Below are 27,678 nucleotides of genomic sequence, written 5' to 3'. Positions count from 1 at the left end.
TGGAGAGCCACTGCCAGTCAGTGTAGACAATATAGAGTTAGATGGACCAGTGGCTAGTGTAAGGAAGCTTCCTATGCTCCATTTAGCCTATAGATCATATCCTTTGCTGTTTAATGCTCATACAGATGATACCACATGGGGCTGCCTTTCCTCTCCATAGATGGGTCTTCAAACTATCAGCATTCTAGCATAGCTAACCAATGCCTTTTATTTCAAACCATGGGACATAATCTAATCAAGCACTTCTTAGCCCCCTTCGTGTAGCTGAATTCAACGGGACGCGGAAGAGTTTCCTGTGGGTTGATCTTGACATGGTACCTTTGCAACGACGAAAAATGGAAACTTGCCTTTATTTGTTGGCGCCAGTTGCCGGTCACCAGGTCCGCTGCCTTCGCAACTGTATTATCTAGCTTATGGACGAGAAACACAACGACATTTGGGAAGCATATCATTGCTTGCTTGCTTGCTTGCTTGCTTGCTTGCTTGCTTGCTTATTTATTTATTTATTTATTTATTTATTTATTTATTTATTTATTTGATTTAACCATAACTTCCCCAGGGAGGCGACAACCATAAAATGTACAATTATATATAAAAAAAACCCAACCATGAGACATCGAAATGCAAAAAACAATTAAAAGCAGTTACCGTATTTTTCACCCTATAGGACGCACTTTTTCCCCTCCAAAAATGAAGGCGAAATGTGTGTGTGTCCTATGGGGCGAATGCAAGCTTTCGCTGAAGCCTGGAGAGCGAGAGGGGTCGGTGCGCACCGACCCCTCTCGCTCTCCAGGCTTCAGGAAGCTATCTGCAAGGCTTGCGAGCCCGGCGGGAGTTCCCGCGGGCTCTCCAGGCTTGCGGATAGCAGCCTGTTCTGGGGGCTGGGGGGGGGGGAATAATTTTTTTTATTCATTTCCCCCCCAAAAAACGAGGTGCGTCCTATGGGCCAGTGCGCCCTATAGGGTGAAAAATACGGTACCTATATAAAAATAAATGCAAACACTTGAAAGACAATTCCATATATAAAAATGGTTCTAGTACAGACACATGTACAGTACAGATCTTAACTTGTTGAAAGAGGAAGGTCTTTCAACAGAGATAGTTCCCGCCTAATATGTAACAGGAGGGAAATCCAAAGGTCTGGAATGGATCTAATATGAAGATGGTATCTGCAAGGCGCCCTCTCCTGCAGAGCACAGTGATGGATTGGGTAAATGAGGGGTGAGACTATATGGCTTTCTTCCATTATCAATGTACAGCCTAAGAAAATCTAGTCAGATTGGTGCCTTTTAAGGAAAGTCGGAATCTAAAGATTTTAAAGGAAATATATATATATTTATGGCAAGTGGACAATAATATTAGCATCACACCAGATTTGTAAGAGGCCCTTTGCAAAACCAAATCCTCATAGACTTAGGTTGTGATCCTGCTCCTGCTGAAGCAACCAGCAATCAGAAGCCATTGACTTTAACAATGCAGAACTGCAGCCTTACTTAGAAACAGAACTTTGTGCATTATGCATCATCACCTGCACAGACATTGCACCAGATCATCAGAAAAGCAAGGTTATTTGAACTCACTGCTTTTTTCCTCTTCTCATGCTCCTCCAGGACGTGATTTGTTGGACTTATAGCTTCCATCTGAATGGCTTTGCCAAGTTTCCTGGGCACAGAACATAAAACATATACAGCTGCTGCATTAACATTTGCCTTCCGAAAAATTATTTGCTAGACAACCGCCGAGGGAAATGCAGTAAATATTCTCCATGCAATCCCAGAGTAGGCAATAAAAACTGCCATGTTGATTGTACAGGTTTTAAAACCCTCCCAGCTCTCAGTGGACTTTGAATAATGGACCAGACTGTACTTACTTGTGCAAATCGGAGGCAGATTTCATCCCTTCAGAAACACATTGCCAGGCACTGCAAATATAACTGAATGGAGACCAAACAAACAAACAAACAAAAGGCGGGGGGGGGGGGAGGAAAAAGGAAATATAGTATACACATTTATTCTTACTTCAACATGTCTGCTAAAAATCTGGTCTCAGACACAATACATTTTAACAGTTCTGCATGGAGATTTACATAGGATGCCATTTTGTGCAACTAACTGGCGATCAAACTCAATCCACAACGGTTGTTTTGCAAGAAGAATTGCAGCTGTTCGGCAAGCCACTGTCACCTTAAAAACACAGAAGATGACTTTAAACTTGTGCCAGTCATTTTAGAGAAAAGACAAACCTGGGAACAGCTGCCCCGTTCTATTAGATGTTGGGGATTCCACTGACCTCCCCCCCAACACCCCATTCTATTGTTGAGAATGTGGCAGCAGCATCTGTGTGGCAGCATCCCCTCAATACATATGCCTAGCTCAGAAGGCAGACCTTTTGTTGAGCAAGGAGTTTCCATTGTTGGGCACAGAAGGGCAAAGGACCAGGTGCACTTCTGGAGCTCCATCTGCCATAGGAAGCAATGGGAGCCTCATGTACGTCCAGGGCTCTAGACTACGACTTTCCATGACAGAGGAAAAAGAAAACCCCATTGGAGCAACTGGGGGCTGGGTGGGAAATGATGTCGCTTACCTGACCTTCATTTTGCCCAACGCTTTGGTGAGCTTGTGGGCCAATTTATCCAGCCCTTTGCCATATGTGATCTCCAAATCAGCCCTGCCAACAAGGAAACCAGAGGTCATGATGCAAGCAGCTCCTTGTATCTCGACAGCAATGATCTGTCATTTTGGAAGTATATTCCTACTCTTCCATGCTGACCCACAATTCACGTCACTCAGCAGTGCCATAACCACTCCTAAGTGCTCTGCTAATGCACCATCATGAATCAGTTATGTCCTGTTTGCCTTCAACATTCATGTAATTTACCCAAGAAAATTGTTTAGCAATACTCAGCCACTCTTGCTGGCTTTTATTAGAATTTGATTTATCAATCAATGCTCTTCAAATGAGGGGTGTGGCAGGGCAAAGATAGCAGAGAAACCAGAGGACAAGGCCTGACACCAAATTAAAAACAATGAGCTCAAATGACAAGCTTTCCAATTCTCTGGTGCAGAAATGGCACATTAAGGTGAAATGTGTGCACAAATGGATCTGTTTTCTGCACTGGTTCATACATGTACTGTACTTAAATCGACTTCTTACACATCATTTAATAGATGCAATTAAATGTTCAAACTGACATCACTCAAGTGCATTGTCTTTTGAGGTGAATTGAACAATGTATTTGTGCACTGCCTAATCTGCAATGGCTCACTCACACATACACCGTGCAGGCAATAACACTGGTCACCAACACAGTGCCTGTGGGCACCAGTGAGCCCACCAGTACCTTGTACGTTGCCCTCAAAAAGGTCTCAGTAAATCTCCCTTCAAAAATCCACAATACACATGAGACTGTTTACTCTTCCTGCTCCACTCCTGCTTGCCCCAAGTCTCCTTAAACATGCCAACATTTGACTGAAGGTAATAATTTGATTACTTCCATCCCTTCTGTTCTGAAGGAAGTGGTGCAAATAGCTTTTCTCTGGGAATGTGGCGATGACTGATGTAGATGCTTCCTTAGCTCCCATTGACCGAGGGATGGCATGCTCACACCATTTTGTGGTCCTATTTTCCAGCTCTTTAGATGCGGCAGCCATTTTCTGTTTAAGCCACATCCCCACTGCAGCCATTTTGTAGCTGGCACCCAAGGCACTTTCTCAAAATTCCAAAAAGGTTGGAGACCCCAGCATTAGTCAAAGGGGCACCAAGTAAATATTCAGGAGAGGAAACCATCGCTTGGTAGTAGAGCACACACTTCATAGGCAGAAGTTTCGTGAAATATACTCAGAGTCGCAAAGTGCTCTCATGCTCTTTATTCAGCTCATAGTGGTGAGGAGGAATGAATGAAAGTCCCCTCAAGGTATCTGCTTTATATACATTATTTACACAATGGGCTGCACATGATTGGCTAATTCCGGAATTCTACTGTAAGCCAATCAGGTTGTGGATTCACTTAAATCTGGAGCATGATTGGGTGGTTCCTGCCAACCAATCATACTGCTGCATTGTTCTAGGACCAATCCGACTGCTGCATTCTGAATCCTATTGTTCTAGGACCAATCAAACTGCTGCCTTTTGGATCCTATTGTTCTAGGACCAATCAGACTGCTGCAGTTTGGATCCTATTCGACTCAGTACATAACATTTCCATTCTTTTCATTGCCATGCAAAAGAATCAGAACAGCTGATGATGAGGCTTATATGTTCACAAGGTAAATTTATTACCCACCAACGTGATTTAATGTAGTTCATCTCATGACAAATATCATATTTTATTATCCAAGTAGCATGGAAGTAATGATGATATCCCAAGCTTGTAAAAAAGGAAGAGAATTGAGGGGTTTCTGTGTGTGCCTGAGTTTCACTTGTCCTGCTGCATAAGTGGTAAAGCATTTCATCATATTTAGAAAAGAATTACTTTCAAAAAGGTGTCTCCTAGAAAGGGGAGCCTTGAGGTTTAAGATGCAAGGCAAATCTTCTATGGAATGGCAATTTCTCTTTGGAATGCAAAGCTAATGAAATCCTTGCTCTCTACTCAGAATATCTGACAGTAAAATGAATTAGGTTTTCAGGATGAAATAACAAGTTAGAGCTAAAAGCCTTCCTCCCAGCCTTCCCCCTCGGGTGAAATGTGTCTTAGTAAATCTTCTGAAACTCTGTTTGTGACTTTACAAAATCAATAGCAATTGCAGGAACAATATGACTGCTAAATCGGGGCACGATCCAGCAAAAAAAGGCAACCTGGTGAATCAAGTTGGTCACCTTAGCGGAGGCAAGGTCACCAGTCATACTCGCAGGATGTGGCTTTTGGCAATCCAATCAATGAAATCCAAAGTTAATGCAATATTGTGGCCCTTGGGAGAGGAGCCTGTTGTTCAAATCTATGCCTAATCGGGCCTAGTTTAGGTGAATACCACCACCTGTCTCCACGAAAGAGAATCCTTTATCTCTGGCCTGCATGACCTATCTATATCAGGTACAGGAAATTGGGATGACACCTCCATGATCCAATCAATGCTGGAATTTCCTTTGAGGCTTTTGTTTACGAGAGTGCAAAAACTCCAGGCTTCAAAGCAACAATATTTCTGGCTTCAGGATCTGGTTACCCAGTTCCACTATGAAATCATTTGCTGGATCGCTTGTGTGGGTTCTGGCTCCCCAGATCCACCCTGTTGAGCATCACTTCACTGAAAATCACTTTGATGCACATCGCTCTACTGAATTGCTGAGGTTGGCCAGAGCTCAGGGGTTTGCCTTCCCTGCTTTCCCCTTTCTGTCTCTGGACCCTTGCCTGCTGAAGATCCCCTCTTGCTTGCTTACAGGTGGCTCCACTGCAACCCAGGTTAGTTTCACACTGGTTGGCCTGTCAGAACCAGTGCAAAAATCTACTCTGGCTGGATCTAGACACACCAAAAAGCGTTGCAGTTAAATGCGTTGCAAACTTTGTATGGAACTCCACAGTGTGATCTGGTGTCACAATGTTAGAATGCATGTAAAGCAAATGCATTTTTCTATGCCAGTGTAGCTGAGTCTTCTGATTAGGTTTACATAACCAAATGTGTGTCAGAACTGCAGGCAGACGCATAGATCACAAACTGAACATTTCAATGAATGGGAAACTCCAGAAAGGCATCAGAGGAAGCTGCTGTTGTTCAAGCCAAGTGTGATCCTGTTAGAGGAATCTCTAGTGGTTCCCACCAAATATCCTCTCCGCTGCAGTTGCTGTGCAGGTGAATTTCTCCAGATTAACCAATGTGCATAGTGGACCAGGTAAGCGCAAGCCTAATGAATCCCTGGAACTTCTTCCTTATCAAATGCAAACAGATAGCCCTATTTAAGGATGACCTGGTCATAGGGCAGTGACAGTACGGTAACCTCCAGCAAACTCCTTTTCATAGTAACTGGATGAAGCCTACATTTATGTTTTCCTGTGAAACGCCTTCCCCTTTCTGCATAAGGAACATCTCAATCACCCGGCCATGAGTTCTAACTGCACAGAGACCTTGCGGGGACATTCTGCCATAAGGAGTTAGGAAAAGTGTGTTGATATGTGTGCAATGGCCCAGTACCTGAGTTTATTAAGATTTAACGTCCTGTCCACCCAGCCCTGTCCTTAATGAGATTACCCTCTGCGTTAAGAGCGAAGGTCCGTATGAGGGACTCTTTCCTATAATTGGGCACCTCTCAGTCTGCAGTGCATTTAAGTTATTTGGGATCATCCGGTAGACTGCTCCACACCACTCTTTTTCAAGGGTGCTGCTCCAACACTTTGGATGTCATCAGGAGCAAAGTATCACCATCCCCACTCACTACTCTTGCCTCTTCCCCCTTGCCAGCCATGCCTGTTGCTTTTATTTTGGGTTAGTCGGGACTCTTGTGGGAGGCAAAAGCCAGTGTTGCTCCAGAAGAACAGGTCTTTTTAATATATATATATATATATATATATATATATATATATATATATATGCAGGTTTTGGTGTCCTCGGGTGTCTTTCCGTGTAAAAGTTGGGGTGTCTAGGCGACGTTTCGACGAGGTCTCACTCGTCATCTTCAGGCTGGTGCTTTCGGCTTCTTGTTACTGGAACAGAGCGGGATCTCAATGTTTGAGTTCCTATAAACACCACACCCCCTCTACAGTATTTATAGGAACTCAAACATTGAGATCCCGCTCTGTTCCAGTAACAAGAAGCCGAAAGCACCAGCCTGAAGATGACGAGTGAGACCTCGTCGAAACGTCGCCTAGACACCCCAACTTTTACACGGGAAGACACCCGAGGACACCAAAACCTGCATTCCTGTACCCGTGAAAATCTACGAAAGCAAATATATATATATATATATATGCCGTATTTTTTGCACCATAACACTCACTTTTTTCCTCCTAGAAAGTAAGGGGAAATGTCTGTGCGTGTTATGGAGCGAATGCCTGCGGGTGACGGGGGGATCTGCTGCAGTCGTGAGCAGAGGATCCATGGTTCCCCTTCCTTCCCTCCTCCGTGGTTACAAAGCATGGATCCACATGGATCCTCAGGATTTTTGCATTGGGCTATTCCAAACTCACTGTCAGATCACATGTCTGTGGCCACAGCATGAACCACAAAAATCATATATCCACTATTTCATTTAGAATATATATATATTTGGTTTTCCTCCTCTAAAAACTACGTGTGTGTTATGGTCTGGTGCGTGTTATAGAGCGAAAAATACGGTATATATATATATATATATATATGTGCTTTCGTAGATTTTCACGGGTACAGGAATGCAGGTTTTGGTGTCCTCGGGTGTCTTCCCGTGTAAAAGTTGGGGTGTCTAGGCGACGTTTCGACGAGGTCTCACTCGTCATCTTCAGGCTGGTGCTTTCGGCTTCTTGTTACTGGAACAGAGCGGGATCTCAATGTTTGAGTTCCTATAAATACTGTAGAGGGGGTGTGGTGTCTAGCCTCCAATGTTCTGGGCAGAGAGGAAGTTCCCAGGCTAGTGTGCCTTTTCTTCTTTTGTTCCTTAATTACTTGAGAGATACCTTGAGTGATTTCTTGAGTGATATCCTGAGTACCACTTAGGTGGGTCATTAGGTGTGGATTAGTTGCTAAAGTCTTTGTGTCTTGACCTCTTGAACTTTGTGAAGAGTTTTCCTGAGAAGATGGCTGTATTGCACTTAGTTGTGCTTTGGCTTGGCTTCGTGTATAGGGGCGAGCTGTGGTTTTGTGGCTTGTGTCAGCCAGATCTGTGTAGGGATTGCAGGGGGGTGCAGCATCCGGAGGTGCCACCATGGATTGGCTACTGGATGGTGTCAGTAATTCATCTGTGGAGAGGGTCTGGGTTTGGGTCTGGTGTGGTTGATTGGTGTTGGCGTTCTGTGTGCCTCTGGATCTGGTGTCAGTTTTTGTGGGGAGGGCTAATTTCCAGATGTCTGGCAAGCGGGATGTGTCGTCACGCTTGTTCATGTTGTGAGGGTGTTTCTCTATCTCGATGGCTTCCATGATTATTCTCTTGTGGTGATGTTCCGTGTTAAAGAGCAATTTGGAATCTGCAAAATTAATTTCGTGTCCTGTTTCTTTCATGTGTTGGAAAAGAGAGGAAGTTTTTTCTTCTTTTTTGACGGCATTCTTGTGTTCTGCGATACGTGCATTTATTCGTCTGTTTGTTCTATGAAATACCCTGCAAAGTCTGCCCAGCCACGTACATTGGACAAACAAACAGACGAATAAATGCACGTATCGCAGAACACAAGAATGCCGTCAAAAAAGAAGAAAAAACTTCCTCTCTTTTCCAACACATGAAAGAAACAGGACACGAAATTAATTTTGCAGATTCCAAATTGCTCTTTAACACGGAACATCACCACAAGAGAATAATCATGGAAGCCATCGAGATAGAGAAACACCCTCACAACATGAACAAGCGTGACGACACATCCCGCTTGCCAGACATCTGGAAATTAGCCCTCCCCACAAAAACTGACACCAGATCCAGAGGCACACAGAACGCCAACACCAATCAACCACACCAGACCCAAACCCAGACCCTCTCCACAGATGAATTACTGACACCATCCAGTAGCCAATCCATGGTGGCACCTCCGGATGCTGCACCCCCCTGCAATCCCTACACAGATCTGGCTGACACAAGCCACAAAACCACAGCTCGCCCCTATACACGAAGCCAAGCCAAAGCACAACTAAGTGCAATACAGCCATCTTCTCAGGAAAACTCTTCACAAAGTTCAAGAGGTCAAGACACAAAGACTTTAGCAACTAATCCACACCTAATGACCCACCTAAGTGGTACTCAGGATATCACTCAAGAAATCACTCAAGGTATCTCTCAAGTAATTAAGGAACAAAAGAAGAAAAGGCACACTAGCCTGGGAACTTCCTCTCTGCCCAGAACATTGGAGGCTAGACACCACACCCCCTCTACAGTATTTATAGGAACTCAAACATTGAGATCCCGCTCTGTTCCAGTAACAAGAAGCCGAAAGCACCAGCCTGAAGATGACGAGTGAGACCTCGTCGAAACGTCGCCTAGACACCCCAACTTTTACACGGGAAGACACCCGAGGACACCAAAACCTGCATATATATATATATATATATATGCAGGTTTTGGTGTCCTCGGGTGTCTTCCCGTGTAAAAGTTGGGGTGTCTAGGCGACGTTTCGACGAGGTCTCACTCGTCATCTTCAGGCTGGTGTTGTCAGCTGGAAGGTTTCCTCCCCGTAGAGGTAAGATATTTGCTTTCGTAGATTTTCACGGGTACAGGAATGCAGGTTTTGGTGTCCTCGGGTGTCTTCCCGTGTAAAAGTTGGGGTGTCTAGGCGACGTTTCGACGAGGTCTCACTCGTCTTCACCAGCCTGAAGATGACGAGTGAGACCTCGTCGAAACGTCGCCTAGACACCCCAACTTTTACACGGGAAGACACCCGAGGACACCAAAACCTGCATTCCTGTACCCGTGAAAATCTACGAAAGCATATATATATATATATATATAAACACAATATTTGCTGCATTCAAGGGAATCCAGGGTAGAATTGGACTTTGCACAATCTATGAAGGCTTGCATGCTTTGTTGTTGTTGCTGTTTAGTCGTTTAGTCGTGTCCAACTCTTCGTGACCCCCTGGACCAGAGCACGCCAGGCACTTCTGTCTTCCACTGCCTCCCGCAGTTTGGTTAAACTCATGCTGGTAGCTTCGAGAACACTGTCCAACCATCTCGTCCTCTGTCGTCCCCTTCTCCTTGTGCCCTCCATCTTTCCCAACATCAGGGTCTTTTCCAGGGAGTCTTCTCTTTTCATGAGGTGGCCAAAGTATTGGAGTCTCAGCTTCACGATGTCCTTCCAGTGAGCACCGCGTTTCTGGACGGCCCTGGGCAGCCGGGCGGCGGATAACCGCTTCTTGCACGTCCTTTCCTGCGCAAGATGAGGTGATCCCCGACAGATGAGGTGATCAGGCACTCCCATTTCTTTAAGAACTTGCCATAGTTTGCTGTGGTCGACACAGTCAAAGGCTTTTGCATAGTCAATGAAGCAGAAGTAGATGTCTTTCTAGCTTTCTCCATGATCCAGCGCATGTTTGCAATTTGGTCTCTGGTTCCTCTGCCTCTTCTAAATCCAGCTTGCACTTCTGGGAGTTCTCGGTCCACATACTGCTTGAGCCTTCCCTGTAGAATTTTAAGCATAACCTTGCATGCTTTAGGTCAAAGCAAAAAGTTCACACCTAACATTAAACTATGGTTTCGTGTCATGGGGATGAGCTGCAGCGAGCCTTGGGCTTGCAAACGCCTCACTCCCCACTTCTCACTGGTGTAGCTTGAAGGGGAACAGCAGCTTCTTCTGTTTTAGATTAACCACAGTTTAGGGTTTGGACAGCATGCTAAAGTCCTGTTAATATTAACAGTGGTTTGTTGAAACGTACTATGGCTTCATGCTGGCTTGTTTAAACAAACTATAATTATGGTTACCACATTTTACCTGGTTCAGATGACATAGCAACCTGTGCTTAACCAAAAAAGGGGGAAGCTTTCAAATTCCTCTGCATGGCTATCCTGAAGGAGGAGGCACATAAACCCAAGGTTCCCCTACACTACTTGTCTCAACCATGCAAAAACCATGGTTTAGGGTTACATCCAAGTGAGCTCATCATCAGGCCAAAGTAAGAAAATCCACGTACTGTATATGCTACCTTGAAGCTGGTCCTTGCTATTAGACCTTTTCTCCATGCCCCTTCTTCACATTCCAGTAGCCACCCTAGTAATTACTGGATGAGCAAGTTATATTTCAAGTGGCATCAGACCAAGCCTTATAGAAACTGTTCGAACATGCAGGGAGGAAATGATAAGCAGCCTTGTATTATAGAAGTCTGTTCCGGAGAACAATAACTCTCTCCCTGCTCCCTCTGCCAGCACACACATACCATTTGGAGAAAATAATTTGCCATCTGAGCAAACAAGGGAGATTGCAGTCTACCAGGTTAAGGAGACACATACATACCTCTGCTGAAGAATAGACATGAGTTGCTTGCAGAAATTATCTCCATTTTTGGAAAATCTTTTCAGATCTTGATATGCTCTGTCATACTGAAAACACAAGATACAGACTTGTTTACAGGCTTTAAGGTTTGGGCAACATTTCAGGTCTGCACTCGTTCTGCCTGCCACACAGGAAAAGAAAAGCGTAGGAAGCAGGTGTGTAGCTTGTGTGGGAAGAGAATGAGTATTCGCAGTAGCAAAGGTTTTCTTTTCCTTTTCCATCACTGAATAGGGCATGCAGTGATTGCATACTTTTAAGCCAGAAAACCAGCTGTTGATAATGTACAAGGTCCTTAGGTACGCCTGCATTATTGCTATTACTATTATCATTACTTAAACAACAGGTAGAAGTTCCCAGTGGGTGGATTGCAACGTCTCCCTGAAATCTAGCCAAAATCTCCACCCAACAGAAATGATATCCACACACAGGGAGGAGACCTTTTCAAAATCAACAGAGTTTCTGTAGCACCCACACATCTACACACCCTCTCTGGCATTGAGAGATCTCACACGGCTTAAATAAAATGGTTCTCAGGGTTCGTTTTGTTTCCCATTCCCAATTCCATCACCCCATGCAAACATTGTGCCAGATCAAAGCCCATATGGAAGTGTTTCCATTACAACACACTCACAGGTCTGAAAAAGAAATAATGGAGATAACCTGTGCTACTCTCCTTTCACATTAAAGGCTCCCCCCTCCTGCCAATTTGGGGAAAGGCCAGTGTATGGAGGGTGGATGGGGCTGTGGCTCAGTCTTAGCTTTGCATCCAGAAGATTCCAGGGTCAGTCCCTGGCATTTCCAGGTAGGGCTAGAAGAAAGGACTCCTGCTGGAAGCCTTGAAAGCTCCTGTGTTGTCAATCTTGAGTTAGAAGGACCCATGGCCCAGTAGAAAGCAGCTTCCCATTTGGTGTGCTAGGTTTCCTCACTTGCACAAAACATTCCTGGGAACGCCAGCTTGCTCATTCAGATCTCTCTGCGAGCCAATGTCCAGTTTGTGATTAGGCAAGTCACTATTTTGAAGATGCTCCTCTGCGACGCGATGCTCCCCTTTCTCTTGGCAAGCCAGAAGTGGAAGGTCACTCTCCCAATGCTGCTATGCATTGCCTCCTTTAATATAGTTTCACTGAACATTTTAAAAAAGGAGGCCATCCTCTTTATGCTATGCTCTCTGCCTCAAATGCAAGTGTTTTGCAAAGGGTGGAGGAGATCCAGGGAGGAAGGGATCCGGATTTTGCAAGAAAAGGCTTTTTTTTTGTTTGAGGGAAGCACCGCACCTCCGGACATAGTCCTTTGTGAAAAGCATGCTCTGTGACAATTCAGCACAGACCCATTCATTATACCAGTAGAGTTCAACATTCGCAGCCGTTACTGCATATAGCCTGCTGTTTTATTATTATATTAATAGATCACTGGTTTCATTCGACACAGTGCTAAGGTGAACATTCCGGCAGTGTGAGGATTTTTCCTTGCATGACAGAACCATTTCCTTCCTGCAGTCCTGGCACACCCGCTAAATGTGTTCTGGGTTCCCCCTCGACAGGCTTCCTCAGCAGATGTGGGGATGGCAAAGGGCATGCGCATAGCGAGAAGAGATGTGGGGAGAACATACCTTCCAACATTTCTCCAATGAAAATAGGGACATTAATAATAATAATAATAATAATAATAATAATAATAAACCCTGCCCATCTTACTGGGTTGCCACAGCCACTCTAGGCAGCTTCCAACATACAAAAAACCACAATAAAACATTTAAGAATTTCCTTCTACAGAGCTGCCTTTAGATGCCTTCTAAAGCTTGTATAGTTACTTATCTCTTTGGCTCAGGGTTCGCAAAACTGCATATCTCCTCCCACCCCCCCATCCCCAATGAAAATAGGGGCGTCCTAAGGAAAAGCAGGACATTCTGGGATCAAATCAGAAACTGAGATGGCTTCTGTAAATCTGGGACTGTCCCTGGAAAATAGGGACACTTAGAGGGTCCCGGAGAATCGCCTTGGGCTCATCTTACATGCAGAAACTCATGAAGACAGTTTTCTGAGAACGGGTGACCAATACGCCCAACAACCATACCATGCCATAAGGAAATGTTTAAATATTTCTTTGATTGTCCTTGAATCTTCCTGCCACACTTGCCATCCTCTCCTGCCATACCAGTGTGGTGCACCACACCCTTTGAGGACCAGTGTGCCAGCACATAGAGTTTGTTGACCACCACCCTATATTAATTTTAGTATAGCTATGAGAAATACTGCATCATGCCTTTCCTCCCAAAGTGACCAAAGACAGAGCTAACACCTGCTATAAAATATTATTCTTGCTTTCATTAGTTGCAATTGTCATGCTGGTAATAGCCTACAATGTTTACCCTGCAATTGATTACTAGGCATTATGGTAACATTTCTCTTTTCTAGAGATCTTTAAAAAATGAAAATAAAAATATGTCAAATCCAAAGAAGCAGATTTTGCAGCAGAAACTTCTGCTGGCTGGCTCCTGCTGTGCAAGATGCAGCTTGCTAGAAGCAGCAGCCATATTAATATTTTATATCGGATGTTAAATCTGTGCAAGGCATCAGCACTCACTGATGAAGCTGAGCTGTACAAAACAACAAAACAACAGCACTTGGAGCAATTTCCCCCACGCGCACACACATAATGGATGCACAGCAAGCCTGGAACTGCAAGCGGTCCTGCCATCTCTTAACAGAGGCAAAGGAAACAAAACGCTTGCTCAAATCCTTGGTAGATTGTGAAGGATCAACATGCGCAAGGCATCCAGCGACCACGTGAACGTTATCCCCCAGGTGGTGTGCGGTTAGCTGGTTTTTGAATGCAGCTGTACGGAAGTGTGGGTCTGTGGGGGCGAGACTGGCTGCAGTGGGGAATTGTGCTCCTCTCCAGTGGTGTAGAATGGGGGGGGGGGGCCGGGGCAGTTGCCCCAGGTGCAAAATTGTTAAGGGTGCCAAATTTCAACACCCAGTGCTCCCTCAATAGAGCTTCCATTCCTGGGCTACAGACAACGGATCAACTCTTCTCTTCTTAGCTCTGCAGCTGAGATCTCCCAGGTGATGTGGATGCCGTTGGGCAGTTGAATGTGCATGCATACTCCGTCTGTTTCCCTCCTTCCCACCCACCCCCTCAGCATGGCCCAGGGCTCAGGCAACCCACACTATGCCACTGCTCCTCTCTCTAATTGCATGCTGTGCTCCTGATCAAAACCATCCTCCCTGCACCGTTTTCCTCCCCTCAATCTTCTGTTTAGTCAGAAGCAGATCCCATTGCATTCCAGTGGGGCTGACTCCCAAGAAAGTGTGTTTATGATTGCAGCCCTGAACTTACGGTTATATATCTTGTCTATATCCCTGTGTTTCCCCAGACAGTTCACAGCAGACAATTTCATGTGACTTATTTATTTATGTTCTTATTTTTGTTAACTCACGTTGATGGAGCATAGGGCCTCTGATTCTCAGGATTGTGGGTTTGAGCCTCATGTTAAGCAAAAAGACTCCTGCATCGCAGAGGGGTTGGACTAGATGGCCCTTGGGGTCCCTTCCAACTTAACAATTCTATTATTATTCTTTCTCAGCTTCTCACATCCATCTTTGGATATATACCTCTTCTAAGTTCTCCCCAGTTTTCTGCTGCATATTTATCCACCTTTCCCCTCAGATTAGCTTTTCCTCTAAGAAAACCCCATTTTATCCTCACATCAGCCCGGCAAAGTAATGAGAGCCAGTGTGGTGTAGTGGTTAGAGCAGTGGACTCGTAATCTGGTGAACTGGGTTCGATTCCACCCTCCTCCACATGCAGCTGCTGGGTGACCTTGGGCTAGTCACACTTCTTTGAAGTCTCTCAGCCCCACTCGCCTCACAGAGTGTTTGTTGTGGGGGAGGAAGGGAAAGGAGAATGTTAGCCGCTTTGAGACTCCTTCGGGTAGTGATAAAGCGGGATATCAAATCCAAACTCTTCTTCTAATGACTGGCTCAAGGTAACCCAGTAAGATTCACAACCAAAGGATGATTTAAACTTGCTTCAGGGAAGTGTGTGTTACTTGGCCTGCTTCTCTGTTCCAATCTACGTTACAGCTTCTGAACTGAACTCAAGGCAACCATTCAAATGATCAGGCATCACATACACGGCTTAAGCCTAACATTTGAGTAGCGATAATCAGCAACAGGAGGCCTTGGGGCCAAATCTGGTCCTTTGAAAACGACAAGCTGTCTAGCTTTGCAAGTGGTGTGCTGGGGTGGGGGAGTTGTGGCTCTGGCAACATCACATGCCCACAATACTCTCCCAGGGCAGGGTGGGAATGCAACAACAAATATATAAAACTGCCCTGCTGCAAAATAGCAGAAACAGCAACTTAACCCCACCCAGCAGCTCTCTCTGCCTTCCAGTTTCTGACCAGGATACGACGAGACACCCACCACCTTCGAAACTCAGTTAGGTCAGTCCAGCATCCTTGGCTACTCTTCGAGCTTTGCTAGGCCTCTGTCCAGAAAGCCGGTGCCACATCTGCGAGGCTGGGAAGAGGAATCTTGAAGAAGCAATCGGGGTGTATGCGTGTCGCATTGCCAGCAAAGCACTTTGGAAGATCAATGTCACAGCTCAAGGGCAGGCAGAAAAATCAGTCCCTCTCTCTGATGTAGGCCACCAGCCAGGTATTCTTCAGTGGCTGTGAATCATGAGTTCATTGTGGCCCCCAAACCCCACATATACTAAGCTGAGAGAGAGAAGGGGGGAGAGCTATGAATGAAATAAGAGGTTACTCACTATGCAGCCTTCCAGTGGGTTCTTCATTCTGAACTGCCGGATTCTGTTCTCGTATTTCTGCCTCTGCCCTAACTTGTCCGCTTGGAATTCTAGGAGGCTGGAAGTTCCATGGCAATCAAGCTGGTGTGTCAGCCAAGTGGCTAATTAAGGGACTAACCCTGCAGCTGATTTCATCCCAGCTACTTCCTGGTAATGCAAACAAGATCCAGAGCCCCTCAAACAATCGCATACAGCAAGGTGACCAACAACTGTTATGACCCTTGCCTTGTTTTTCTGTTACATTGGTACCTCGGGTTAAGAACTTAATCCGTTCTGGAGGTCCTGAAATCGTTCTTAACCTGAGGTACCACTTTAGCTAATGGGGCCTCCCGCCGCTGCGTGATTTCTGTTCTCATCCTGAAGCAAAGTTCTTAACCCGAGGTACTATTTCTGGGTTAGCAGAGTCTGTAACCTGAAGCGTCTGTAAACTGAAGCGTATGTAACCCAAGGTACCACTATAATGCATTTACAAAATGTTCTGAAATTCTTTATGAATTAATTCATTAATAATAAACCAGGCTTAACTTTTAGCAAATGTTTTGCTACTTGGGTTTGACTGGTCATCTGTATCACATCATTAGGGTTGCCGTACATGGGATTTCCAAGTGAAAATAGCAGCCAGGAGGAAGTTTTGGGAAATGGTGATTTTGAGATTGATTCCTAAGAAAAGCCCAACAACTTTGTGTTCCATTTCCCAAAAAAGGCTTTAAAAATTTTGTGTCCTGAATTTTACTTATAGAAATATGGCAACCCTATAACTGCATGAATGGGACACAGTTGACCTAGGGCCAGCTGCATATCTTAGGCTGAACTACCTTGTACACCTCTTGTGTAGATCAAAGGGAATGGGGTTTTTTTGGGGGGGGGGGGAACTCTCTAAGTGGTGTTTTTTGTCGTTGTTGTTTTTGCTTTTTCTCTCATTTCTTGAACATTAGGTTAAAGTCTCTCCCTCCAGCTCCAAAGCTTCTCACCCTGCCAAAACAAAAGACCAGTTTTGCCTTTCTGCAGAATGGGTGCAAGAATCACACAAGTTCCAGCCACGGGTGGATTTAAGGGGAAGAGTGTCTGCAACGGTGCCTGCTCTCATAGGAGAAACCTAGATTTCCACAGAGGGAGAAACAGGGCCAAGACATTTTTGCTGCCTGAGACAAAAAAATAGCTTTTCTGCCACTGCCGCTGGCTCCACCACCACGACCTGAAGCGACAGGAGGCAGCCTGGGGACGCCCTGGTGCACTGAAGGCAGTGGGGGAGAAAAAAGGAGGTCAGAGAGGAGTGAGAAGTGGCGGCGGCAGCAGCAGCAGCCCTGTTCTTACCAGGTGACAACCATGGGTGACAAGCGAAAGAGGCAGGGAGTAACATGTCCTTGGAGCTGCTGTTCCATGTTCAGTCCCTGGCATCTCCAGGGTCTCAGGAAGCCGGGGATGTGAAAAGCTTTGGCCTTTGCTGGAGAGCAGCTTCCCATCAGAGTAGACAATGGGGAGATGTAAACAGACATATAGTAGAAGGCTATGCACACACACTGCAAAGAAGGCAAGTAAAGAGGCCTAATGCTTTAGTGTTTATTATGAAAGTGTTTTCAAATCAAAATTCACAATATTGATTGGATCCAAATATTCCAGGAAGAATTTTATTTTTTCATATTTAAAAGGGGGGGGGGGGAGAGAGAAAAGAAACCCAGAAGCAAAATCCAAGGCTAAAACACAGCGCTGTATTTCTGACAGTGAAATATACCAGTAAGTTATAGTTCAAACTGTTGGATTGTCTTGAAAACACAGGTGGAAAATTGCACCATTTTGTCCTGACCTGACCTGCTGAAAGTAACCACCATGCAGAGCACACAAATGTGGCTACTGTTTTCAGTATTTAGAAATTTGCAGGGAGATAGAAAAACACCCTCTTGTGTATCAAACCAGCGTGTACCGTTCTTCTTTGAGATGATTCTCATTACCAGTGGTCCTAGTCATCACTACACATCACTAAAGCCCTAGGCTAAAATTAAGGCCAAAATAAATACTATCAAAATACACGTACCCCCTCCTGCCCTCCATTAAAGTAAGTGGAGGCTATTTCCTAAGTGTATAACTTTATACAAGCAGATCAGTTGCTTCAGTTTCTCTGTCATTACAACTGGAACTTCCTTGTAAGAAAAAATGTGCTAAGTAACTTCTCAATAAATAAACAAATAAATACCAAGACAACTATTTTTAAAAGGAGAAGCTAAAAAATATGGGCAGTTTTTAGCAACGTCCCAGTAGAATCCAAACAAACCAAATCACACTCAAGTTATGTCTAAGTGCAATCAGAGGATTTTTGAAGTTTTGATTTGTGATTTCAAGGCAACTCCATTTATTAAACACTGTGGGTTTTGAGTATTTTGGTCATTCTCACAGTGGCCTACAGAACTGTTGTAATTTTATTATTTGACAAGAGGATTCAGTAATGAATATAGGAGGAAATATAACACCAGGAAGCCTTTAAACAAAAATAAAAATAAAACAATTGGGAGGAGGGGGCAAATAAAGAATATACCATCTTCTTCTCATTTGTGAGAATTACAGAAAGCCGAAATTAATAGCGTATGAGTTTGGGGAGATGAGAAATATGGACTTCAATAGCCCTATATTCAGAACCCTCTACCATACACTGCAAAAGGGAATGGCAGAAGAACGTCGACCTGAACCACCAGAATACCGTGTAACCTATGCCTTCATATGTACAATGTAAAGACATTCAAAACAAGCTGGCATTGGGTTACACAACTATCTGCCCATAGTTTATTGCAAAATACAGCACGCTCACACCTATGCACGCACGCACGCAGGCACACACAATAATTTTATTGTTTGTTGCAACACGCTCTGTTCCAGTAGCAGAATGACTTGAAAGGAAAGGTGCATTAATTGATAAAAGAACCACCATGATCACTCCATGGCTTGATATTGTCACTTTTTTGATTATGTGTGAAGATTGGCGATTACCCTCCTTTCCCTACAGTCCCAAATCTAGGCTTTCGGGGTTTATATGCTCATTAGTTCCTTGCAAGTTACAACATGCCAGCTGTTAAGGAAGAAACCAGCTTCACTGAATGACAGCAGGAAAGGGGGAGAACGTGCCGTGCAAATGCTTCCTAAGGGAAGCTAAGATTTCTTTGCACACCGTTTCCTCTCGTTTAGCAACCCATCCGCAATATCTCCCCCATAAACAAACTCTGGGCTAGTTCACAGAGGGTACTGGCACGTAGACCATGGAAGTGGCAGGGTACAGGGGGAGAGCTTGGGACTCATGTTCCTTTCTCTCCCTTGTATACAGCAGGGATGGCTGGCATGTTGCCCTACAGATGTTGCTGCATTCCCCGTTCCCTTCAGCCCAGCATGGCCAGTCATCAGGGATGATGGGAAATGTAGTCCTGAAGCATCTCAAAGATACCAATCTTGGCAATTCTTGGTATAGGGAGCTTAAATATCAGCTAGGGTTTAGACATGCTGGCATCTATGCAAACCCCACTGAAGTGTGCAGCCAAAAAAAAAAGGATGCACAGATAATGTGCACAGGCCCAAGATCACATTCAAGGTTCTGCACGCGGGGGGGGGGGGGGGAAGCATGAGTGAATCCCAGGCTGAACCCACATCCTGCCAGATTTGGGGCCTACATGCTGGGTCTTCTGTGAACCAGGCCTTGGATATAAACATACACAAAGGGGTGGGTGGGTGAATGGAAAGTAACTCCACAAGAAATGAAGTCATGTGTTGAACAAATTCAAAAATGGCAACGAACATACATGTATATTTCTTTTTGGCATTTTAAAAATCTGGCACTCTACAGTCGGGATGGAGAGTGCAAATCAAACCCCACACTTCCGTCCTCAAGTGGATATATATGTTGAAGATACCTGGTCTTCACTCATTTGTCCCACTTTAAAAATATACATAAAAACACACTTTTTTGTTTTTGTTTTTTAAAAAAGTGTGTTCCATGCCAATACTTAACTGAGGAAATGCACACAACAATAGATCTTACTCCACTACCCCAAGAGCTGGCTAATAAAAAAGTTCAGTCTAGCTAATGGCTACTAACTTCCACACACCGTTTTTTCTTCATTTTTGTCGCTACGCTACACATTTCGGTCACTGCATCTTTTACTCTACTGCTAAAAGAGACCAAACCAAAGAGCTTTTTTTTTTTCCTAACAAGAGCTTGTTTACACAAGACAGTTTTGATAATACTAATCCCGGAAGCTGAATACCGGTTTGTTTCTAGAAGGGCTTCCTGTGATTGATTACATGTTTTCTTTCTTCCTGGATCCAGCGGCACTTGGCATACACCATAGTGAGAGGCTAACATTGAATTTACGGGCCTACAAAGCGTATGCTCCCTAATTTCAATCCCCTAAGTGAATGGGGAAGCCCTTCCCACATCGACAGCATCAAAGCGTCTATATCCTTGGTGTTTAAGACTGAGCTGTAATGAAGTCATTTTGTAACCCAGCTAACTTCACATCGTGCTTTGTAACAGTTTTCTGGTTGCCTGAGGCAAGGTTCAGGAGCTTTCCTCCCCTTAACCTGATTACTGTGCATTTCACTGCAACAGTGTGAGCTTACAGAAGCTAATGATGGCAGCTGTTGGTTCTACATTCCCTCCAAAAGCAATGCTTCCACATTCTGGGAAAACCAGACATCTGTCCAAAACTCCTGCCTAAGCAACGCCATAGAGCATTTTGAAAGTCCCAGCCTCCCAATCTGTGTTTGTTGTAAAACTAACCAAAAAACTGAATATAAACTATTGATGCATTCACTTTGCCTTACTATGACAGCGCTTCACATCCAATGCCCATGAGACTCTCTTTATTCAAGTTCTATGCTGCACAGAGGACTCAAAACTGAGATGCACCGGATTATTAGTTATGAGAAACTTAAGAGCCAACCCACAATGACTCTTAAATGACAGAATGGAAAGAGAGATTCTAGTGGCAACTAATATCCAATATCCATAGCGGTTCTGATATTGTTTTATATCCCTCCACTCTAATATACTTCCTGTTCTTCAGCTCTCGAGTTACTTTTACTACATTCACTTTATGGGCACCCTTAATTTGTGTTTTGCATGTTGGCACATGTCACATAACCTTTTTTTTTTTTGTATTTTGCAGAGAAACTGATTTTTCCACTGGGTCCTGATGGGCTGAAGTGACCCTGTTGAAATATCAACACACGCAACATGAATGAACATAACACAGATATGGAATCTAACTTGTTGCGTCGAGATTTACGAGACCAATCCAGCACACCTCAACCCACTAGGGAACAGCTATTAACCCAAAACATGTTCTGTTGGGTTGGCTTCAAAAATGGCCGCATGAATTGTGATGATAAATAACCTTTCCTCTGCAAAGAACCACCACCTTTCCATTCTCTCATGTAAAGCCAGAGTATAATAAATACTGTATGGCTTGAGCAAATGTTAAGGGTGATTTGGTTGCAGGAGATGTGCAAAAAGGATTTATGGCTCAAAATAATTTCTGATGGGAGACAGGGCTCTTATGATTCCAAGCAATTGCTTATTGCTTCTTTCCATCTTTCCCTGCATGTAGTTCTTTGGCATACATGTTACCTCTGTGCCCAACACCAACAGAAAACAAAAATGGCACACAGAAAAGAGAAGTTGTCTTCTTTGCCGAAACTGGCTTTACTAAGCACAGAAATAATGTGAAAGAAAGGTCGCTTTATCTAAGGATCTTATGGAAAGCAAGGAAACCTCTACTGCAGAGAGATGAAGAGTGGGGGGGGGGGGAAAGGATCTAACTCTTTGTTATTCCTGCTGATTTCCTTTAAGAACATATCAATAGCTACAGGTAAATCTCTAGCAGGAAATCACAGCCAGCTGTATTTCTCTAGTAATTAAAAAGAGCCTTGGATGCTTGTTGCTGACTCACACTGGGGTACATCTAGCCATCAGTTTTCCGTGTTCCTGGGTTGCGCTCAATGGCGCCAATAGTTGCAAGTGTTGTGGGCTAAGAAAGAGAGAAAAGACTGCTATGAGACTCGTACAACCATCCAAGTTCCCTTGGGGACTCTTCTGTGGTGTGGCACAGGACCAGTATTAAGTAAACTGTCCTCTCACAAGTAAGTTGAGGAAGTGGGTAGAACCAGGGCACTCTTTTCTCTTAAAATCAGAGCCACCTGGCCACACAATCTACCAAGAACACAACCTCATACCAAGCAGGGTTACTTACAAGGGTTGATGGACTGTGTCCTCGTTGAATCCCGAATGAACTGCCTAATATTTATTTTAAGTGTGGGCAAAAGCTTTCTAGCAGGCACTTAAAAGAAACCTCAGGCAGTAGAACAGGGATGGAAAACCTCTAGATGTTGTTGGACTCCATTGGCCCCAGCCAGAGCTGGCAAAGGTCAGGGATGATGTCCAACGATAATCAGAGAGCAACAGGTTCCCCATCTGAGCAATAAGGCCTAATTTTCACAAGAAGTATGAGAGGAAGTAGAACTGTGCCTGGACTGTACCACTTCAGTGCAAAAGGGGGTGGCACACGTGATTTAATGCAACGTGATATAAAACAATTCCCTGACTGACAGGAGAACGGCTTTAAGCTTGAACATCCTCAACCTATCTCATGACTTCTAGTTTCTATGCACATGGAATATATTTGTATGGCAAAAGTATTCAGTCAACTTAGCCTCCAATTGCTGTATGCAGTGGTACAGTCCAGACACAGGCTGCCAATGCACCATGCAGATATCTTCCCAATGTCTTGTATCTACTTTACTCCCAGTAAGCAATTCTTTTCTGCCTCTATTCTTCTTGATGCTGGTTCTAAATATGATCCAAGTCCAACTTTTGTATACATGACTATGCACTCAAGTAGGCATCTTACTTCTGAAACTAAACAAAAGGCATCTCCAGAATTTTTTTAAAATCAAACTGGAGGTTAAAACGGCAAGGCAGGACTCATCTGTAAGACTTGAGTTGTTCTTACCTGATGTAAACATAGTTTGGGCATTTGCACAAACAGTGAGCTCTGATCTAATTTGCCACCAATCTTGTAAAAGACAGCTAAAATCCCATCTTACAATAACTACGGTTTCATATGGACTGGCTCCATTACAGGCGGTTTAGAAATACTAATGCACCATTTTAAAACTCCTCTCTAGGGTGAGGGGAGTGACCACTGTGTTTGTAGTGGGAGTTTCTAAAGTCAGCATCCTTCAGCACAAAAACAGCAAATTAAAACAAAACCAACCTAGAACTAAAGAGGAACTTTTATAAAGTTTTGTTGTAACGCTAGATACCGGGCTAGAGAAATGAAGCACGGAAACGTACCTTAAAACTTGGCAGTCCCTGGCCCTGATGTGAAGTCTGAAAGAGAATCTTGCTCCCTTTCATCCACAAGTCACCCCCAAATAAGATCTAAAATAAATAATCATCAAAGCCTACAGAAGAAAGTACTGCTCCCATCTGGTCATGTATATACATACAGCATGCCTACATAAAGAACATGGTGTGGCGCTGTCATTCACAAACAGGAAACACAGCAGTACGCTATCAGAAGCTTTAAATACTCCATGTGTTTTGTTTTTCTCTGATGTTGAGAAACAAAAAGAATAAGGGAAGGAAGAAAAGACAAAACGAAACGAAAAACAAAACTCAGCATTCACAACCGATTGACTTCCAGTAGCAAACAGTTCGTCTTGTTCGTGTATCCGTGTTTAATCCAGGGATTAGTGTTCCTCTGCGGAGTTGCCCCCAGTGAGATACCCGTTTGTTCCGTTTGTTCCGCTCGTCCCATTGGTGGTGGCTGAGCTGTGGGAGGTCTTTGAATGAGGAGCTGTGGTGGGCTCTTCGTCTGAACTAGACTCAATGTCACTTCGGTCATCCTTCGCCTGCAAAAACAAAACAAAAAAAACGGGTGTGAAAAAGGGGGAGGGAGGTAACGTATTGGAGGTTATTTCATAACGGAAATTAAATCAACCCTCCCCTTGTTCATACCCCCCAAATCCGAATTTAAACATAACCTATCAAGCTTCTATCTAGCCTTTACTCTTAAAGCTTTTCATCTGTTTGCTTTCGAGTGTTGCACACAATAGTATGGTGGGGAACAACTGCTCCTGCCCTGTCTCATATAAAGTGAGGTTTTGTTGTTTTAACATTGAAGGAGGGCCACATGGGTGAGGGAACCTAAATCACCTCCCCCCGCCTCCATCTTATCTCCCTGTACGCTATCAGTTCAAGCCTTTCTTCTTCCAGCCCAGCTCACTTCTGGTCTTGGAAGCAGGATGTGAGGAGGTAGAGAAAGGAAGTGGTGGTGCAGGGAGGTGGATTTGATATCCCGCCTTTCACTCCCCTTCAGGAGTCTCAAAGCGGCTAACATTCTCCTTTCCCTTCCTCCCCCACAACAAACACTCTGTGAGGTGAGTGGGGCTGGGAGACTTCAAAGAAGTGTGACTGGCCCAAGGTCATTTCCCATGTTTAAACAAACTGATACATATCTCTCTTTCACTCCTGAGAACATGCTCAATACCTTTGGGCTTGGAAGCCCTCAACAAGCGTGCATTTTAAGCAGAGTGGCTGTGCAGAAAGACAACCACTGAAGAAACAAGGAGAGAAGATGCAATAATAATAATGATGATGATGTTTGCATGGCATGTGTGTTCATTTTCCCTCAAGGAAACTTACATGCAAAGGGTTCCACTTCCCAGCCTTCAAAGGCAGCAGAAAGAAAATAATTAAGAAGGTTAAGAAAGAAGACACATATTGTTTGGTGTTAAACAAGTGACTTCTGCTAGGACGGAAGAGAACAAAATGCAGTTCTGAGAGAACAGACAGAGAACTACCAGAATCACTGAAGGCTCAACTCCATAGAAGCCACATTCTCTGACATAGTAGCACCCTGTTACTGTCTATACAGACTACACTGCAATACTATGGGGTTGCAGAGGAACCTCTGAATTCCAGAGGCCTAGCGTGAAAGCTCAGGGCTGTTTTGCACATTGCAGTTTTAAGGCGTACCTATGGGTAGGGACGCGGTTGGTGCTGTGGTCTAAACCACAGAGCCTAGGGCTTGCCGATCGGAAGGTCGGCAGTTCAAATCCCCGCGACAGGGTGAGCTCCCGTTGCTCAGTCCCTGCTCCTGCCAACCTAGCAGTTCGAAAGCATGTCAAAGTGCAAGTAGATAAATAGGAACCGCTCTAGCAGGAAGGTAAACATGCTGGCCACATGACCCGGAAGCTGTACGTTGGCTCCCTCGGCCAGTAAAGCGAGATGAGAACTGCAACCCTAACGGTCAGGGGTCCCTTTACCTTTACAAAACCCTTTAGAAAAAATGCAATGTATGGAAGCAAGCAAACCCATGTTTGCAAGTGCATAGATCATACAAATGTGTTTGCCAGTGAACTGGAACTGATAGCAGCTTCCGGACAAGTTTACATTTGAAGTGGAAGATGCCAATATCATGTGTTTGTGGCCTTGAGAAGTATAGCAAACAGCTTCTCTGGTTACAGTAAACAAGTTCCATAGATGAACCAAGGTAAGCCTAAGTGGAACAGTTGCCCTGAATCAGCAGCCCATGCTCAATTCAACTGAATGCTCAGACAGTCAATATTAAACATACAGTTTCAAGACCTGATGTGTCTTCTGGAAGGGAGCGAGTTTTTGCCATAGATTGATAAAGTCAAGTGACTTGAGGGAACTGTGCTAGTTGGGGGGAAAAATTACACACTAGAAAGCAGAAGACAGTTTTTGTTTTTTTCCTTACCTTGCCTTTCAAAATTGCTTTATAGGCTGCCTTTACTATTAGATAGGACCAAAAACAGTGGAGAACTTGAAGTCCCAGAAGTAAAATGATAAAGATCGTCAAGGAAGGAAAGCCACCAACTGCTTCGGGCAGTTCAAATATTGCTGTGTTCAATACCCTGGAGAAAAGAGAAAATGGCAAGTCAATATAAAACAAGAGAGAGATGGTTCATTTCTCAACAATGCTTCCCACCCCTACTGGAGTCATTATGAATGTAATAACAGAGCATGAAAACTGGTCACTCAAACGAGCCCATCCACATTATCAATGATCTCCAATATGAACAAGGTCTGGAATGCTTTAAAATCAATACATCTGCATCATGGCTTCCCAAAGTGGTTGATACTGACCTCCTGGGGTCAGTGGAACTGTACATGAGGTGAATAAAGACCTTGGGGTCAATAGGGGGTCAAAAAGGGCCTGGGATTTAAAATAGGTTTGTGAGACTAGGGGGTGGGGGGAATAATTAGGAACTACGAGTTTCAGAAATAAAAGGCATGTGCTTCCTTTGCCAATGAGGAGCCTCTGTATTTAATAAGATGCCTCCACAAAACAACAGTACTCTCAGACCACGCTGTTTCATTGCTAAAAGAAACTGTATACAGGTGCAGAGTTTCACTTTTTAAACAATTATTTTTATAGCATCAAAGTAATAATTCCAACACCTCCCACAAAGATATAAAAGGAAGCTGTCATCTGGAAAACTTCAAGCTTTTATTGAGCTACAACCCCACCTGCTGCCCCGACTTATTCATATGCTTGTTAAAAGTCGTAATTCTCATTAGAATGCTATTATTATCACTCGTTTTACTTCCTTACTCCTTACATGTTATGATTCCTAGTAATGGTTAACAATGACTGATAAGTGTTGACTGCATATTATTTCTTGACTTTATTTCATTTACATTCCTAAGAATTTGGGTCAGTGTCAATGACACCTTTATAAGCTCATCAATGGGTCAAAATGAGCCCTGAAATTTGAGAAACCCTGTTTCATGGGAGGCTGTCTACACATTGCTTTGCTTTCCCAGTGACTCCCATTGTATTTTATTTATGTTCCTCCTTTCTTCTATGATGGAACTCAAGGTGAGGCTTCCAAGGCAGTCTTCCCAAACAAGACACTCACCTTAGCCATCTCTGCTTATTTATTCGTTGTTTCACCTCTGAATTATCAACCCGGGACATTCAATCTGGATGAACTAATGTATTCATCTAAAATGCTTACCAGTACTGTTTCCATTGGACTGGTTCCTGCATATTAAAAGCCCTGCATCAACACTAGCATATCATGTGACTTGAAGTACTACTGATCAGTTCCCGTAATCTCATTTTGGTGTGAATGATATATGACCCGTTGAATCCCCAAATGGACTAATCAATAACTAATAGAACATCAGCATATTGAAGATTGTACAAGCTATTCTAGGGCTCAACTGATATCAAGTTATCTAATAGAAAAATGAATGATTACTAGCAACCCTATTGTTTTATAATCTTCCAACTTTTTGTGAGGTGGGAGAGACATAGATGTATATATTGGTGAACTGGTTAATGAAATGTGTGTGTTTCATATTACATTCTTCTCTCCCACCCCCACTCTGCATTCTTACCTAATGAATAAACCACCACTCTGATTTAATGCTTTAGACTATTATTCCAGTGGACTGAATCATAACAGAAAGTAGTTTAGGTAGCTAGACAAAGATTACTAGTGCTGCTGACACTCCAAGACACTTAGATTGATCCATGTGATAATGAATTGATCCATGTTATGACCCTGAGCTATGCTACTAATACTGTTATAAGCATTTGATTACTTAGTTTTAAAGGAAATTTAAATACACTATATAAAATGAAATGTTTATTTTTTTTGTAATAAATCATTGTTGTTCAATGATAAAGACACACCTGGCTCTCATAGGTTCTGCAGTAAACATTTAGTAAGTTTGACTAAAGGGGGGGGGACTAATATGGATG

At 43.8% G+C, this 27,678-nt stretch overlaps 2 protein-coding genes and 1 long non-coding RNA gene across 9 annotated transcripts in view; 1 reads left to right on the top strand and 2 right to left on the bottom strand.

The window, feature by feature from the left end:
• The window catches only part of NOSTRIN (nitric oxide synthase trafficking), a 34,724-nt gene extending 18,769 nt beyond the window's left edge, over positions 1–15,955 (bottom strand). For all 3 annotated transcript variants that reach the window (XM_083710257.1, XM_083710258.1, XM_083710259.1), the window contains exons 1-6: positions 15,860–15,955; positions 11,048–11,133; positions 2,584–2,667; positions 1,871–1,933; positions 1,581–1,662; positions 348–410 (exon numbers count right to left, since the gene is read on the bottom strand). In XM_083710257.1, the coding sequence (XP_083566383.1) occupies positions 348–410; positions 1,581–1,662; positions 1,871–1,933; positions 2,584–2,667; positions 11,048–11,133; positions 15,860–15,886 (405 nt within the window). In that variant the 5' untranslated portion in view covers positions 15,887–15,955. The remainder of the gene's footprint in view (positions 1–347; positions 411–1,580; positions 1,663–1,870; positions 1,934–2,583; positions 2,668–11,047; positions 11,134–15,859) is intronic.
• Positions 4,198–21,319, top strand: LOC310833383. Of its 4 annotated transcripts, none has more exons than XR_014558670.1 (4): positions 4,198–4,265; positions 15,484–15,747; positions 15,953–16,096; positions 21,046–21,319. It is a non-coding gene; the product is annotated as an uncharacterized lncRNA (long non-coding RNA). The 4 variants fall into 4 exon arrangements; XR_014558671.1 differs by lacking the exon at positions 4,198–4,265 and adding an exon at positions 11,747–14,151; XR_014558669.1 differs by lacking the exon at positions 15,484–15,747.
• The window catches only part of CERS6 (ceramide synthase 6), an 82,178-nt gene continuing 71,939 nt past the window's right edge, over positions 17,440–27,678 (bottom strand). The window contains exons 9-11 of one of the 2 annotated variants that reach the window (XM_083712467.1): positions 25,663–25,819; positions 24,585–24,608; positions 17,440–23,791 (exon numbers count right to left, since the gene is read on the bottom strand). In XM_083712467.1, the coding sequence (XP_083568593.1) occupies positions 23,630–23,791; positions 24,585–24,608; positions 25,663–25,819 (343 nt within the window). In that variant the 3' untranslated portion in view covers positions 17,440–23,629. The remainder of the gene's footprint in view (positions 23,792–24,584; positions 24,609–25,662; positions 25,820–27,678) is intronic. The other variant, XM_083712468.1, reaches the window with a different exon arrangement.

Source organism: Podarcis gaigeae (assembly GCF_964106915.1).
Source record: "Podarcis gaigeae genome assembly, chromosome: 1".
NCBI classification, from domain to species: Eukaryota; Metazoa; Chordata; class Lepidosauria; order Squamata; family Lacertidae; genus Podarcis; species Podarcis gaigeae.
This window is presented reverse-complemented; position numbering and strand designations above follow the sequence as displayed.